A 14,710-nucleotide genomic window follows, 5' to 3' on the forward strand; every position below is an offset into this window, starting at 1 on the left:
GAGGCGGGTTCTGATGAAGCCATTCTGCAGCACCAGGTGGCCTGCTTAACTGTCCAGCGAGTCCTCAGAACCATCAGTGACTCTCCAGCCCAGAGAGGAAGTGGCACTGGACAAGGCCCGCCCAGGAAATCACCAAGTAAGCCATTTTCCCCTCTGTGAGGGCAAGGCTGAGCCAGAGCTCCCATGAGAAGATGGGAAAAGAAACACATCAATAGGAAGAGAATAAACCTCCCTCATTTGTCTGGGGGGTGGGGGGGAGGGGAGAGAGAGAGAGGGGTGGCATGCTAACAACGCCCAAAAGATCTTTTTTTTTTCAGGTGAAGAAGCCAGCTCAGAAAATCTCAAGGATAAAGAAGAGAAACAACATTTGATGCAGATCAAGTTCAAACGTTATGCCGCTCCATGCAAAAATAATTCAGCTCGGCCGAAACCGGTTTGGCTCAATGGATAGAGCGTCAGCTTGGGGACTGAAGGGACCCGGGTTCGATTCCGGTCAAGGGCATGTACCTTGGTTGCGGGCATATCCCCGGTGGGGGGTGTGCAGGAGGCAGCTGATTGATGACTCTCTCTCATTGATGTTTCTAGCTCTCTATCTCTCTCCCTTCCTCTCTGTACAAAATCAATAAAAATATATTAAAAATAATAATAATAATAATTCAGCTTGGCAACTCTGGGAAAAGATCAAAACCACGTCCTGGCATCTCACCCACAGGAACACGTCTGAGTATTTTTATCCTGGACCCTCTAACAGAGGCTGTGTTTCCTCTATCTGCCTCCTGAGACATCTCCAGGAGGGCTTGTCCGGCTCAAAACAGGACCCCTGCACGCCTCTCCTCTCACCAAGTGAGAACTCAGACACAGCCAGGGGTCAGAGCCTGAAGCATCGCAGGCGCAGAGGCCCCACGCTAGGGAGACTGTGGACCTGGGCCAGTCCAGCCTCCCCCACTGGCCAGCTGTGACAGCGTCCCCATGGGAACCAGCGTGCAGCTTCCAGGCTGGCGACTTGTTGGCGCACAAGGTCCAGTCCCTGCCAGAACCATTATCATGATCTGAGCATCTGAACCCTGAATGAGAACGGCAGGGACTCAATGCTTTGGTCTCTTCCTCATTCTTGTCCCCCGTGTTCAACAATAGGGAGAGATGAGAACCGGAATTCAGTCCAGCTGGATAAATATGCTATCATTTAGTCCTCGCCAGGGGAGCATTCTCATCCCCAACCTGAGGGTTTTATCTGAGACTGAGAAATGCTGAATGACTTGTTCAAGGTCACACAACTTGGAAAGAGGCACAGTTGGGACTTAAACCGGGGTGGTGGACCCCAGACTGAGCTGTATTCATCCTCCATAGCAAACTCTTTCCTTAATAAATGGGGATGTTGAGGCCCAGAGAGGCCAAGGAAGTTCCCCAAGGTCATGGTCAATTGGTAACAGAGCTGAGGCTGGGTAACAGAAAAGAATCATTTTTTTTTTTTTTTTCTGGATTCTTGAGAGAGAACCTTACGGGAATAAAGGGTGAACACAGGGGAGGAAAATTTAGGCCAGAACAAGGGAGTTAAGTTCATGGATGAGAAGCCCTGACAGAAGTGAGAGGGCCACGCCCAGCTGGTGTGGCTCAGTGGCTGAGCGTCGACCTATGAACCTGGAGGTCACAGTTCGATTCCCGGTTAAGGCACATGGCTGGGTTGCAGGCTCGATCCCCAGTGTGGGGACCTGTAGGAGGCAGCCAGTCAATGAATCTCTCTCATCATTGATGTTTCTATCTCTCTCTCTTCCTCTCTGAAATCAATAAAAATATATTTTTGGGGAAAAAAAAAAAGAAGTGAGGGGGTTTAGGAGGAGAAGCCTGAGCCCCCAGAGATCCCAGCACCCACGCTGCCCCCTGGGGTCCATGGGGGTGACTCACTTATTCTGCTTCTTCTCAAGCTCGTGGTTTCGGCTCTGCTGGTTCTCCAGCAGGAAGCGGGTGTCCTCCAGGTCACAGGTCAGCCGGTGGCACTTCCTCTTCAGTTGGTGAGCGGTCTTCTTGGCCGTCTCGTACGCACTCCGCAGCTCCCCGAGCTGTGAGAGTGACAGAATGAATCTCCCGGCTCACTCGGAGCGGCTGCCATGATGGGGAGGGAACAGGCGCTGGAGGCAGAGGCCTTGTCTCAGCCACTCTCTCTCTACTTGTCACCGGGAGCCTCAGTTTGCCCAGAGGGAGAATGGGGTAATTCCATTCATCCCCTTGGGGTGGCTTTTTCTGTTTCTCAGTGATCCTCCTGCCAACGATCCTATGGGTCCTTTGCATGCCTTGCCTCGACTGAGCAGCCCTTGAAGGCTGTACAATTCATACCACATCAGCTGGCATAATCTGGGGAGCTCTGTGAGCCAGGAAGCAGCCGAAATGGCACCCGGGGAAAATCTAACTGGAAAACCCCAGAGACAGGCTCAAAGGTTAGACCAGCAAAGGGCACCGTAGACGGCTGGCTCACACCGCCGGTGCAAACACAGAAGCCAACGGCTCTTTCTCTTCCTGCAGGGAACACCCTCCCGAATGTCCTAGTTTAGATCTGGAGAGAAGACAGCTCGGGACGCTCGCTTTGAAGAAATGGCCTCATTAAAGTATTGCTTTAAATAAGCAAAACGCCGAGTTAATGAAGCCTGTAATTCTGAATTCAGTGTTTGACGGCAAATGGGATGTTTTCTTATATTCGGCTGCCCGGGAAAGGTTGCGGTTTTATTACTTTTTAATGTAGCCTGGCTACCCCCTTTCCTTGGGGATACTGACCCGGCTTTATAATTCCTTAGCAGAGAACAGGGCTGTGGCCCTGCCCGGGTGTCCTTCTGTGTCTGTCTACGGCCCAGGATGCCTCCTGAAGGAGCACAGTGCAATGTCCGTGTTGCATGCGAAGAGTAAAACCACCGTCACCACGGAGCATAATGAGGCTCGAGGCCGCTGCTTATTAAAACCTGTTAACCGAGCGGGACCTATAAATACATCAAACGTAAACAATATCGGGAATGGGTAGGACGTATGAATACGTCCTTGAAATATATGTTGCGCCCCGAGAGGGACGGTATATATTTTTTGTAATCTTTTATTTTATTTTTTTTATTTTATTGATTTTTTACAGAGAGGAAGGAAAGGGGAGGGATAGAGAGTTAGAAGTATCCATGAGATGAGAGAGAAACATCCATCAGCTGCCTCTTGCACACCGCCCACTGGGGATGTGCTGGCAACCAAGGTACATGCCCTTGACCGGAATTGAACCCGGGATTTTTAGATCCGAAGGCCGACGCTCTATCCACTGAGCCAAACCGGTTTCGGCTATTTTTGTAATTTTTATCATTGTAAAATTTATAATTTTTTAATTCGACATGTCCATTTTTTTTTGTCGGTATTCTTTTCTATTTTTTTTGTAATTTTGTATTTCCTTTTGTGCTTTATATATATAAATAAATGAAAAAATATATATATTTCATTTATTTTCATTAAGTATAAATTAAAAAAAATATGAAATTACGTCCTCCTGGCGTGATGTACTGACACGTCCTAGTGAAAGAGTACGCGCCCGTTACAGGTTGCGTCATTGAAAAGGAACTCCCCGGTTAACAGGTTAACTGTGTGCGGCCTCACCCTGGCCCAGCTCCACAAGATAATCGCATGATACCTTTTTCACGGCGAGGAGATGTGTGTAATAAGTGGACAGGCAGAGACCTCAGCTCTCATGGTGGCTACCTCTACCAGGGAGACCAAGAAAACAAAGCTGGTGCCGAAACCGGTTTGGCTCAGTGGATAGGGCGTCGGTCTGCAGACTGAAAGGTCTCAGGTTCATTTCCGGTCAAGGGCATGTACATTGGTTGCGGGCACATCCCCGGTAGGGGGTGTGCAGGAGGCAGCTGGTCGATGTTTCTCTCTCATAGACATTTCTAGCTCTCTGTCCCTCTCCCTGCCTCTCTGTGGAAAATCAATAAAATATAAGAAAGAAAGAAAGAAAGAAAGAAAGAAAGAAAGAAAGAAAGAAAGAAAGAAAGAAAGAAAGCTGGTAATTACAATACCACGTGATGAGGCTATATGGAGAGACAATTCAGGGGCATCCAGCCCCATCTGTACCAGGGAAGACTTTCTTGAGGGAATGACAATTAAGCTGAGCTCTTAAGGATGTTGGAGATGTTGAGGTGAGGGAGAGGAAAGGGGTTCTAGGAAGAGGAAACAGTAGATGAGAAAGAATAATGTGTTTTTTGGAAGGAGAAAACAACAGTGGAACAGCATAGAGAGCCCACAAGCAGAGCCACTAAATATAGTCTAAGGAGCAATGGAGAAAAGAGTCAACATCTGGAACCCTGGACATCTTAGACACAGGCCTTACAGCCTTCACAAATGCTAGCTGGAATGCATTACAGGTCTAAATGTCAAAGGCAAAGCTGTAAAACTTCTAGAAGACAACATAGAGGAAAACCTAGATGACATTGGGTTTGGCCATGGCTTTTTAGGTGTGACACCAAAGGTATGATTTATGAAAGAACTGACAAACTGGAACTAATTGAAATTAAAAATTCCTGCAATGTAATAGACACTATCAAGAGAATAAAAAGACAAGACACAGACTATATGACATTCTGGAAAAGTCAAAGCTATGGAGATAGTAAGAAGATCAGCTGTAGCCAGGGGTTAAGAGAGAGGAATGAATGGTGGAACATGGGGGATTTTAGGACGAAGAAACTATTTTGTACGAAACATGTGAATACATGCCATTACATATTGGCTCAAACCCGAAGAATGTACACCATCATGAGGGAACCCTGATGTCAGCTATGGACTTTGGGTGATGATGATGACATGCCTGTCATGCAGGTTCATCGGCTGTCACACATGCACCACTCTGGTGAAGGACGTTGGCAGCAGGGGAGAGTGCATGTGAAATTCTGTACCTTCCTCTCAGTTTTGCTGGGGGTCAAACACTGAGTGTGGTGCTGAAGCCGGCTTATACCAATCCATGAGAGCTGATTCTGCACATCTCTTCCCTATTCTACATTCAGTGACAACACAATGTTACCTTGACATCAGCCGTGGTAGGAGAATTGACACCACAGAAATTGGCAATTGGCAAATGCTATACATTAGGGGATGATGCGTTTGTCTGTCTGTTTGCTAATTTCCGGGGAGCTGATTTACCAGCATCCCTCTGGTTAGCATGTAGACTCAGGGTGTTGACAATGCAAGACAGGCAAAGAGGCTCAACTCTCATTACAATCCTCAAGGGCAAACGGTACTTCCCGAATATCAGAAATGCAGAGGACACAAAACCAGAGCAATAATGGTACATGCTGATATTACGGCAGCCAGGTGGAAGAGGGAGGCGCTGAACAGATCCAGAAATATCTCTAAGGTCACAGGCTGCACTGGGATGCCTGGCCTGAGACACGAGGCAAGGCCTTGGGGGCAAAGTGGGAAGTTAGAGCAAAGACCCTTGTATTAAGTCAGGCCCCTCCAGGAGCTGCACCTCGGTGAGAAGGGTGATGAACATCCCACCCACCGGCTGGAAGGTGCTCCAAAAGCTCACTGCCACTCTGGCGGTGGGTGGAGGGGAAAGCATTGCGGTAAGAAATCAAAACCCCGGGTCTGGACCTCATGTGGGTGTCGCTCTCAAACGGACACTCAGCACACGCTGCAAAATTCGGAAACTGAGAATTTAGCGTCATCTCAGGGGCTGCTTCAGAAGGCAGCGCAGGCCGGCTGCTTCTCAAGGAACACGTGCACAGCCCTGTAAGCAAGACTCCCCGGAATCAATACCAAGCTTTAAAAGTAAAAAGTAAGACCAACTCACAACAACAATAAAAATAGCTACACACACACATACACACACACACACACACACACACACACACACAGCATGAGAGTCAGAAGGAAAAAAAACCCCAGAACATTCCACAGTGCAGACCTCCTGAGGCGACTGTGGTGGGGGGAGAGGAACACGTGAAAAGATGAGCTCACAATCAAAAATCATGAGATGCACAGCGAGCGACCCACCAGGGGAGTCAGCATCACTCGTGAGAACAGAACCCTCTAAAAGAGGCTCGGGCCTAGTCCAGATGAGAGATGGAGGTGGCGAGATTAGAGGCAGTGGGAATGGATAGGATCTGACGACGATAACGGAATATTACCATCGTTTTACTGATGAGAAATCGGAGGCTCAAAATGTCATTTCCGCAAGGTCAAGGCAGAAATGAGACTCGATATCGCGAGTGAACGTTCGTGTCCTTTACCACACGGCGGATTCTTTCCCAGAGCGGAACCCCCACAGGCAGAGAAAATGCTTTCCACATGCCACAGGGACCAGCATTTGTATTCACCGTGGAGGTGGAAAGACGTGGAGGGTCGGTGGCCTCGTCCGCCCTCCCCACCTTGAGGGGTGGAGGTAAGAACCGGCCCACGCTCTGACTATCTGCTCCCTCTTACCTGCTGCTCCAGCTCCTTCCTGGCCGTCAGCTCTGAGTCCAGCCTCTCCTCAAACTGCTGCAGGCGCTTTCTGAGAAACCCATTCTCCATCTGAGCACAGTCGAAGCGCATCTGCCACTCGTCCTCTGTGTAACGGAATTAGGGAGGCCGGGGGGGGGGGGGGGGGGGAAGGCTAGGTGAGTAGGGGTGGTTCGTGTCCACTTGCTTAGCTCTTTGTACACCAGCGGTCGGCAAACTCCTCAGTCAACAGAGCCGAACATCAACAGCACAATGACTGAAATTTCTTTTGAGAGCCGAATTTTTTTAAACTTACACTTCTTCTAATGCCATTTCTTCAAAATAGACTCGCCCGGGGCCCTGGTATTTTGTGGAAGAGCCACACTCAAGGGGCCAAAGGGCCGCACGTGTCTCGCGAGCTGCAGTTTGCCGACCAGGGCTGTACACAATTTCACAGCATAAACAGAGTTCCTGAGGCCTAACCTGGGACCGCAGGTTAGGAAATCTTGCTCTAAGTCCAAACTTTAAAAAACAAACACACATGTTTCCTCTAGGCGGCCACCTCCACTTTGTCTAAAAAATCATTGAATGCTCACTATTCTAAGCTCAGTTGTTTTATATGGTACAATTTCTCCACACGCGTATACATATATTTCTTTTATAAATAATCCTAGGGCAGGAGAGGTGTTTCAGTCATTTGCAGATCCCCAGTCCCCCCTACAAAGCGCCCTCCACACACCAGGGTCCCATATTGATACAATTTCAATTGGCCAATGAGCTGTCCAACTGGAACTGTCCAACTAGCGATGGGTTAGCTGACCTCCCATGGACTCTGCAAGTTTCTTGAGAGCAGGACCCAACTACAATTCTCCTGTGGCCCCAACTACAGTTCTCTTTATGGCTGGACGCATGCCATAGAGAGCTCTCTCTGAACACTCCATCACACGCGGAGGCAAACAAAGACGCTTTCAATCACCCTCGCTCGGGCTTGATCCGCGGTGGAGGCTGTGGTGGCACTGCGGTGGTGCCAGGCAAGTGTTTTATGGCTTCCTCCAACTTTCCTACGTTCCAGAAACGTTCTGTAATGAGTATGTATGACTTTCATAACGAAAAAACAAAATATTTGTGGGCTGGCTTCCTGGAAACGAGCACACGGAGCTGAGAGCCCATATAACATCATGACGGATGGGCCATGAGCTAAGCACGCCCCCCGCTCTCATCATCGCCCATCTCTCTCCGGAGGAGAACAGACTGGGGGTGCCGTTCAGACATAAATCACAGCCGGGGTGGGCCCGGAGCCAACGCTCCTCTGAGGAAAGTGTGCGGTCCCCACCGCTGGTTCTGCGCAAAAGCCTTCGCCAACGTCCGGCGTGTTCCCTACCTAGTTGGGTCTCAGTACCAGAGATTCTCAAACTCCTGAGCATTAACCTCCCTGGGAACTGCCTGCCCTGGGGGCAGCCGGGATGAGAGGAGAACTAGAGTGGAGTAGAAAGCCTTGCCTCTTCTCACCGCCTCCAGCCCTCCGTTCCCGAGTGTCCCTGACGTTTCTAGGGCATAAGCTCTCTGGGGACATGGAACGAAGGATGTCAGCGTTTTATAAAAGCTGACGGACACACCGGGCATCCTTCTCATCTAACTCGCTCAGCCCGGGAAGAGGAGTTGACAGAGAAGTCACCACACCCATCCGACCGTGGCATGTGAGTCTCCGGGCAGCGGAGTCAGACGGGCACCCCCAGGAGTTCCTGGCTGTGCTGAGCATCTGTCCTGGGGTGACTCGGGGTCCTCTCACCTGCTCTGCCATCGCTTAGCATTAGCTAGGACCATAGATAACGATCCCACTATTAGTATAAATAGTAATGATGATCAAGTCACTAACAGCTATCCAGCACTATCAGTCATCTATGACTACGTGCGTTTGGAAATGGAAAGAAAAACACACAAGACACAACTTCTATGCCCAGAGCCACTCATCTGAGAAGAGATAGAATCTAGATTTAAATCCCAAAGTGCAGTTTCATAGGTATCACTTTTAACCACTGAAATGCCTTCCTCAAAATGTATATGAAAAGAATTCACACCCTAACTGGTTTGGCTCAGTGGAGAGAGCGTTGGCCTGCATACTCAAGGGTCCCAGGTTCAATACCGGTCAAGGGCATGTACCTTGGTTGTGGGCACATCCCCAGTGGGGGGTTGGGGGGATGCAGGAGGCAGCTGATTGATGTTTCTCTCTCATCGATGTTTCTGACTCTCCCTCTCCCTTCCCCTCTGTAAAAAAATCAATAAAATATATTTTTTGAAAAAGAAAAGTATTCATATATACCAGGTATATAAAGGGCCTTACCTTAGAGTCACCGTTTTTTGTTTGTTTTTTAATTATTACTTGCATTATTACTAAATGGCACCTGCCACACGAAGAACTCGTTATTTGGGATATTGTTGGATTACCTGGGTAATGTCTGCTGGCCCACTAAGCTGTAAGCTTCAGGAGGGCCAGGTGGGTGCCCATTTGCTCTGCCAGAGTCTCCGCCCCTAACGCAGTGTCTAGTGCAAAGTAAGCTCTCATGTGTAGGTATGAATGAATGAATGAATGAATGAATGGGTAGATGGATGAATGAATGGGTGGATGGATGAAAGGATGGATGGATAGATGGATGGAGAGATGGATGAATGAATGGGTGGATGAATGAAATAAAAGGACAGCTTTTGCCACTAGCATCTACTTGCACGGCCTCCAACCTGCTTACCTCCTCCAGTGTGACTCTTCTCCAAGTCACTCAACTGGATTTTCTGCTGGGCCTCTTGCAGCTGCTTCTCCACTTCTCCCAGACTCTGCTGGACCTGCTCGCACTTGCCCTGGAAGAAAAGCCTCAAGAGTTCCCACTGCAGCTGGACAAGACCTGGGCTGGTACCTCCCCCACCGGACAGGCCATGCCCTGCACAGGCCTCACCATGGAGCCTGCACAGCCAGGGACCACCCCGTCCTCACCCAGGGCACCTCCAAGGCCAAACCGTAGTGAGACCCAACTATCCTCCAGGACCTCGAGCATGAGAGAGCTAAGTCTTACTTAGGCTTCCTGTTCCCGGATGTGAGCATCGGGGACAGGCCCACCACTCCCAGCCAGCCTGTACACACACACACACACACACACACACACACACACCTGCCACCCATGACCACTCACCTTCAGCTCCTGGACCTCCCGGAAGGCCCGCAGCCGCTCGGCTCGCTCGCTCTCCAGCACCTGGCAGGCCACATCCCCTTTGAAGCGCTCGTCGGCAAGCTCTGTGGTCAGGTCAGCGATCTGGAGGGAAGAGGGTTAACGCGCGGCCACTCGGTGGGGCCGCCCACACTCTCCCCCACACCCACTCCGCAGAACTAGAAACAGAGCAAAAAGGAGGCTCAAGGGGACTGCTTTGAAGTCACACAGCAAATAAGTGGCAGGGCTGGGACTTGAACCCAGATCCAAGTAATCGCCACCCGTTAGTGACAGAGAAGCGATCCCAGGATGCGCCTGGCTGGCTGTGGATCAGGACTTCCTTTTGCTATTCCTCACCCTGTTGTCTTCATTTTGTTTATTTATTTGTCATTATTATTATTATTATTACTACCACTACTTCCCTGCATCCTGGGAAAATACTTGCATTGCAATGATCTGTGATGATTGTTAAAATGCAAATTCCAGGATTCTTTTTATATATATATATATATTTTATTGATTTTTTTTTTTTTTTTTTGTACAGAGAGGAAGGGAGAGAGATAGAGAGTTAGAAACATCGATGAGAGAGAAACATCAATCAGCTGCCTCCTGCACAGATGTGCCTGCAACAAAGATGCATGCCCTTTACCGGAATCGAACCGCAGGCCAATGTTCTATCCACTGAACCACACCGGTGAGGGCAAATTCCAGGATTCTTGTATCCCCCCAAACCAATTTATCTGCAGTGGGGCCCAGGGATCTGAACGTCAACACACTCTCGGGTGATTCTTAAGCACAACAAAGTTCGAGAATTTTCGCCACATGAACTGCTAGGATCTCCTCCTAATCCTGGCCTCCCCCTGGGCTTCGGTGGGCTAGCTTCGCTCATGGGCCCCCGGATGTGTCGGAGCTGGACAAGGGCTCACCTGCAATGGGCCCCAGACTGCGCTCCTAACCCCAACCCTTGTCCCTGCGATCTCACACACCAGGCCTGCGTTCTCTCCTCCTCAGCCAATTAGTGTGAAATCTAATTTGTACTAATCGGCCTGAGCAAAGGGAGCACAAAATTAATTTAATGCATTAATTTTGTGTTCCGCAAACCCAAGTCTGAAGCCCAGAGGACAATCAGTCTTTTCAAACTGGAGGGAATGACAGGTGCTTTTCAGAGAGGCAAGGAGCCCCTAAACCATCCCTGGTCCCCCCCCCCCCCAAAAAAAAAACCCTCTTCCCACCTAAGGGCCCCGGGGCTTTGTCCGTGAGGGGAGGGGTGGGCCCAGAGCTATTGGCAAATGCTGAAGGAACACCCAGTCTTGGGTAGATGCTCCTCTCCTATCACAGCCTGTCTGGAGTCAGCGAGACCTGGGTTCAAATCCCAGCTCTGCCACTCCAAGGTTGTGTGATATTGGACAAATTGTCTTCTCTCTCTGAGCTTCACTTTCCTCATCTAAATGTGTGTGGGGGGGGTACTTACACTCTCCTCAGAGTCCGATTTGAAGGTAAATCTAGATAATGTGGGTAAAGGATTGATCAGAGCACCTGACACAGACACAATGCTCATTAAATGCAACTTTGTTAAATTCAGCGCTATCCCATTCATTCACTCAATTGGCACTGAACGCTTTGAGAGGCAAAGAAATAGCTAAGATGTATCATTATCTTCAAGGAACTCCAGTCTGCTGTGGCGGGGGTGGGGGGATTGGTAAGAATTCAAATACATATTAGTCATAGCGGTGATGTGTGAAGGCTTGAAATTTGTCATAACTACTTTATATGCACCCCCTCACCGCGATCTTAGGGAGAATTCATAACTGGTACTGTCACCATTTCACGGACGGCCCAGAGGCTCGGGGACCGGGAGGATTTTCCCACAATCCCACAGTGATAGGTGTAAAGCCAGCTGTCCCGATTGACCGTCCACTGTTTCACCGGATACCACATCTGTCCCCACAGAGACAATCGAGGCTCAGGACCACTTGACCCCCCATGACCCTGGCATGACCGCCCCCAACCCCGGAGATAAGCTACTGCCAGGGCCACAGCTCCGCAGCAGCGCTGCCCAAGTGACCTTTCTCACGACACCCGCAGCCCCTGCTGGATCCGCCCAGCAATTCCCCGCCACAAAGGGCCGCTGCTCAGACGAATGAGGGCAGGCGCTGGACTGCCCGGGCCTCGGTCTTCTGCCGTAAATACGCTCCTGGGAAACGCCTAAAATATATCCCGGGGAGAGAAGAGGACACGCCTCGCCCATATATCCTCAGGAGCTCCCGCCGCCTCCGAGGGGCTTCCTGCAAGAAGACGGGCCTGCTTTCCTGAGGAAATGAAAAGCCCCGCTCCTCACCGAGGCCGGCTTTGCACGCCTGAGGAATATTTATAGCCAGCCTCTCCTCATCTCCTCATCTCCTCTCTGCTCCTTTGCAAATGAAGCGCTTAAATCATTTTGCAATAATGTTGTTTTTTTTTAATAAGCCTAGTCGAACGGAGTTTCCAAGGATGAGGCACAACGTGTATCGAGGAGGTTTCTATGGACTGTGCGCCCTCCCGCTGAGACCAGGGGTGGGGTGCAGAGCCCGGGTGAGTGGGGTCGGGATGCGTGGCCCTGCAGGAGTGTCTGCTCCCCAGCTGCTAACAGAAAGCGGCCAAAGGAAAACAGAGCCCCACGCACGAAGGTGTTACCTTTCTTCTGTTCTCTAGCCTCGTGTTTCTCAAAGTGTGGTCCGCGGACCAGCAGGCCCAGCAGCACGTGAGGGCTTAGGAGCAGAGAAGGCCCAGGGCCTCCCACACCCACTGACTCAGGATCTCCAAGGCGGGGTCCAGCAATCTATATTCTATCATGTCCTTCAGGGGTTCTGGTACTTTCAAGTATGGGAACCACGGCTCTAATGCAGCCTGACACCCCTCCCCCTCCCAACGCCATCTTCCCCCCCCTCCCCCCGCCACACCAGGAACAGCTCAGGTCAGGGCTTGTCAAAGATGCAGGAAAGGACCCCTCCCCCTCGATTCCCTCCTGGATCTTGGGAGATGGGGAAGCTACGATCTGACAGCGATTCTGACGCTCTTGAAAGTGCCAAAGCAACCAACATAAACCAACAGCAGCTTTTAGGAGGGGCGGGGAGAGAACCCCGCCCCTTTCTTCAAATAAAATCGTACCCGGGCTCCCACACACTACGTTTCGCCAAATCTGAGCTGCCATCGATTACAAGATGCACAATTATAGAACCTGAGAAAAGAAAGTGCTGCCAATTTTTGGTGTAAGATCCCACTGATTGTTGAGATGCATCCCAATTCCAGAGATGTATAGAGGTGGAAAATAACGCGCATCTGAGAATCAATAAAATATAGACTAAAACCAAAAAAAAAAAAAAAAAGTGCATCTACTGTCATTGATGCGGGTTTGGGGGTTCTGGGGCTCTTTGATCTCTTCCTTGCCTGTCGGCAGTTTTGAAGAGATGGGGCTTCAGAAAACAACTATTAAAACTGAACATAGAGATAACTTAAAACCCAGCAATTCCACTCCTAGGTCTATTCCCAACAGAAAAGTATGACAGGCGCATCAAAAGACAGGTGCTTCCAGAACGTTCTCAGCAGGCTTATTCGTCATAGTTCAAAACTGGAGACAACCAAATGTTCATTTCGTTTATTATTTCCAAAGAGTCAAATGTATCACTTCCCCTGACGACGTGGGCTTTTTAAAAAAAATTGTTTACAATGAAAGAATTCCCGTTGGGGCCAGATGACATGAGTTTCGATCTCAGGTCTACACTTGCTTGATAAATAGTGTTCTATACACATAAAGGACTACTAGGCAAGCAATTAGAATAAATGATACACAGTCATTTACGACAACGTGAGTGGATGTCACAAGCATAAATGTCAAATGAAAGGATGCAGACACAAATGAGTATCCACATTTGACTGCATTTAGATAAAGTTCAAAAACTGAAGAAAACTAATCTCTAGTGTTAGAAGTCATTTTAGGGGGTGGGGATGGATTTTGAAAGAGCTGAGAATGATCTGTCTCAGTCTGGGTGCTGCCTGCACTGTTGAGTTCACTTTGTAAAAACGCATGGAGACGTAACCTTAGGATGTGTGCGCTTATGTGTATGTTGGACCTTAATATAACGTTTCAGGACAAGGAGGAAGAGGAGGGAGAACAGCAAGAAGAGGGATGGAGAGGAGTTGGAGGGGAGGAGGCAGAAATCATAACTCAGTCATCCAATGTGAGATTGAGTAACCCTCCTGCCCGCAGTGTATAAAAGTTCCTTCTGCTACGCATCCTTGCCAACACTTGGCTGCAGGAGACTTTAGATTTCACCCCTCTGAAGTGTGAAATGGTACCCCTCGTGGTGCTAATTTGCACTTCCTGATTGCTAGTTAGGGTGAGCATCTTTTCACAAGTTTATGGGCTATTTGAATTCCTGAACATTTGAACTCTTGGGCACTGCAGATTCCTTACCGCCCCCCCCCCCACCTTTTTCCTGTTGGAGTGAGCTGCCTTTCTCCAACAACTTGAGGAAGTTCTCTACATATCCTGGATTCTCCTTGCCAGTTATATGTGCTGCAAATTTCATTTCCATGTTTGTAATGTGTCATCGTTTTAGACTTTGATAAACAGAAGCTCATTTCTTACTTTAAAATAGTCAAATTTATCATTTCATCCCCGTGATTTGTGCTTTTGTGATTTAAGAAACTCTTCCCTTTGGAGCCAGATGATACTCATTTGAATCTCGGGTCTACACTTGCTGGTTGGATAGCCTCGGGGAGATACTAAATACCGCTGGGCCTCAGTTTCCTCCTCTCTAAAATGGGGACAATAGCAGCGCGCACCTCACACACTTATTCTGAAGAGGTTTGCAAAGCACTTAGAGCAGCGCCAGGCGCATCACCATCTCCCCCCTCCGCAGACCTCGCCCTGCACAGGGATGGGGTACCTTGCTCTCTAGCAGGTCTGTGTTCTGCCGGAGTTCATTCCGAGACTTTTCTGATTTTTCTAGCTTCTGCCGCAGAGTTGTAAGCTCCTCCTACAAAAAAATAAAGATAAATAAAAAATAAAAAATAAACAAACACCATAAGAGAAGCCA

General features: G+C 49.2%; 1 protein-coding gene across 1 annotated transcript in view; it reads right to left on the reverse strand.

The window, feature by feature from the left end:
* The window catches only part of MYO18B (myosin XVIIIB), a gene marked incomplete at its 5' end in the record, with an annotated part of 150,699 nt that overhangs the window by 76,475 nt on the left and 59,514 nt on the right, over positions 1-14,710 (reverse strand). Inside the window, 5 exons of the mRNA XM_084868469.1 lie at positions 1,903-2,057; positions 6,439-6,563; positions 9,180-9,288; positions 9,618-9,737; positions 14,561-14,650. Of these exons, the coding sequence (XP_084724595.1) occupies positions 1,903-2,057; positions 6,439-6,563; positions 9,180-9,288; positions 9,618-9,737; positions 14,561-14,650 (599 nt within the window). The remainder of the gene's footprint in view (positions 1-1,902; positions 2,058-6,438; positions 6,564-9,179; positions 9,289-9,617; positions 9,738-14,560; positions 14,651-14,710) is intronic.

This window comes from Pipistrellus hanaki, assembly GCF_964339955.1.
Source record: "Pipistrellus hanaki genome assembly, chromosome: 19".
Taxonomy (NCBI): domain Eukaryota; kingdom Metazoa; phylum Chordata; class Mammalia; order Chiroptera; family Vespertilionidae; genus Pipistrellus; species Pipistrellus hanaki.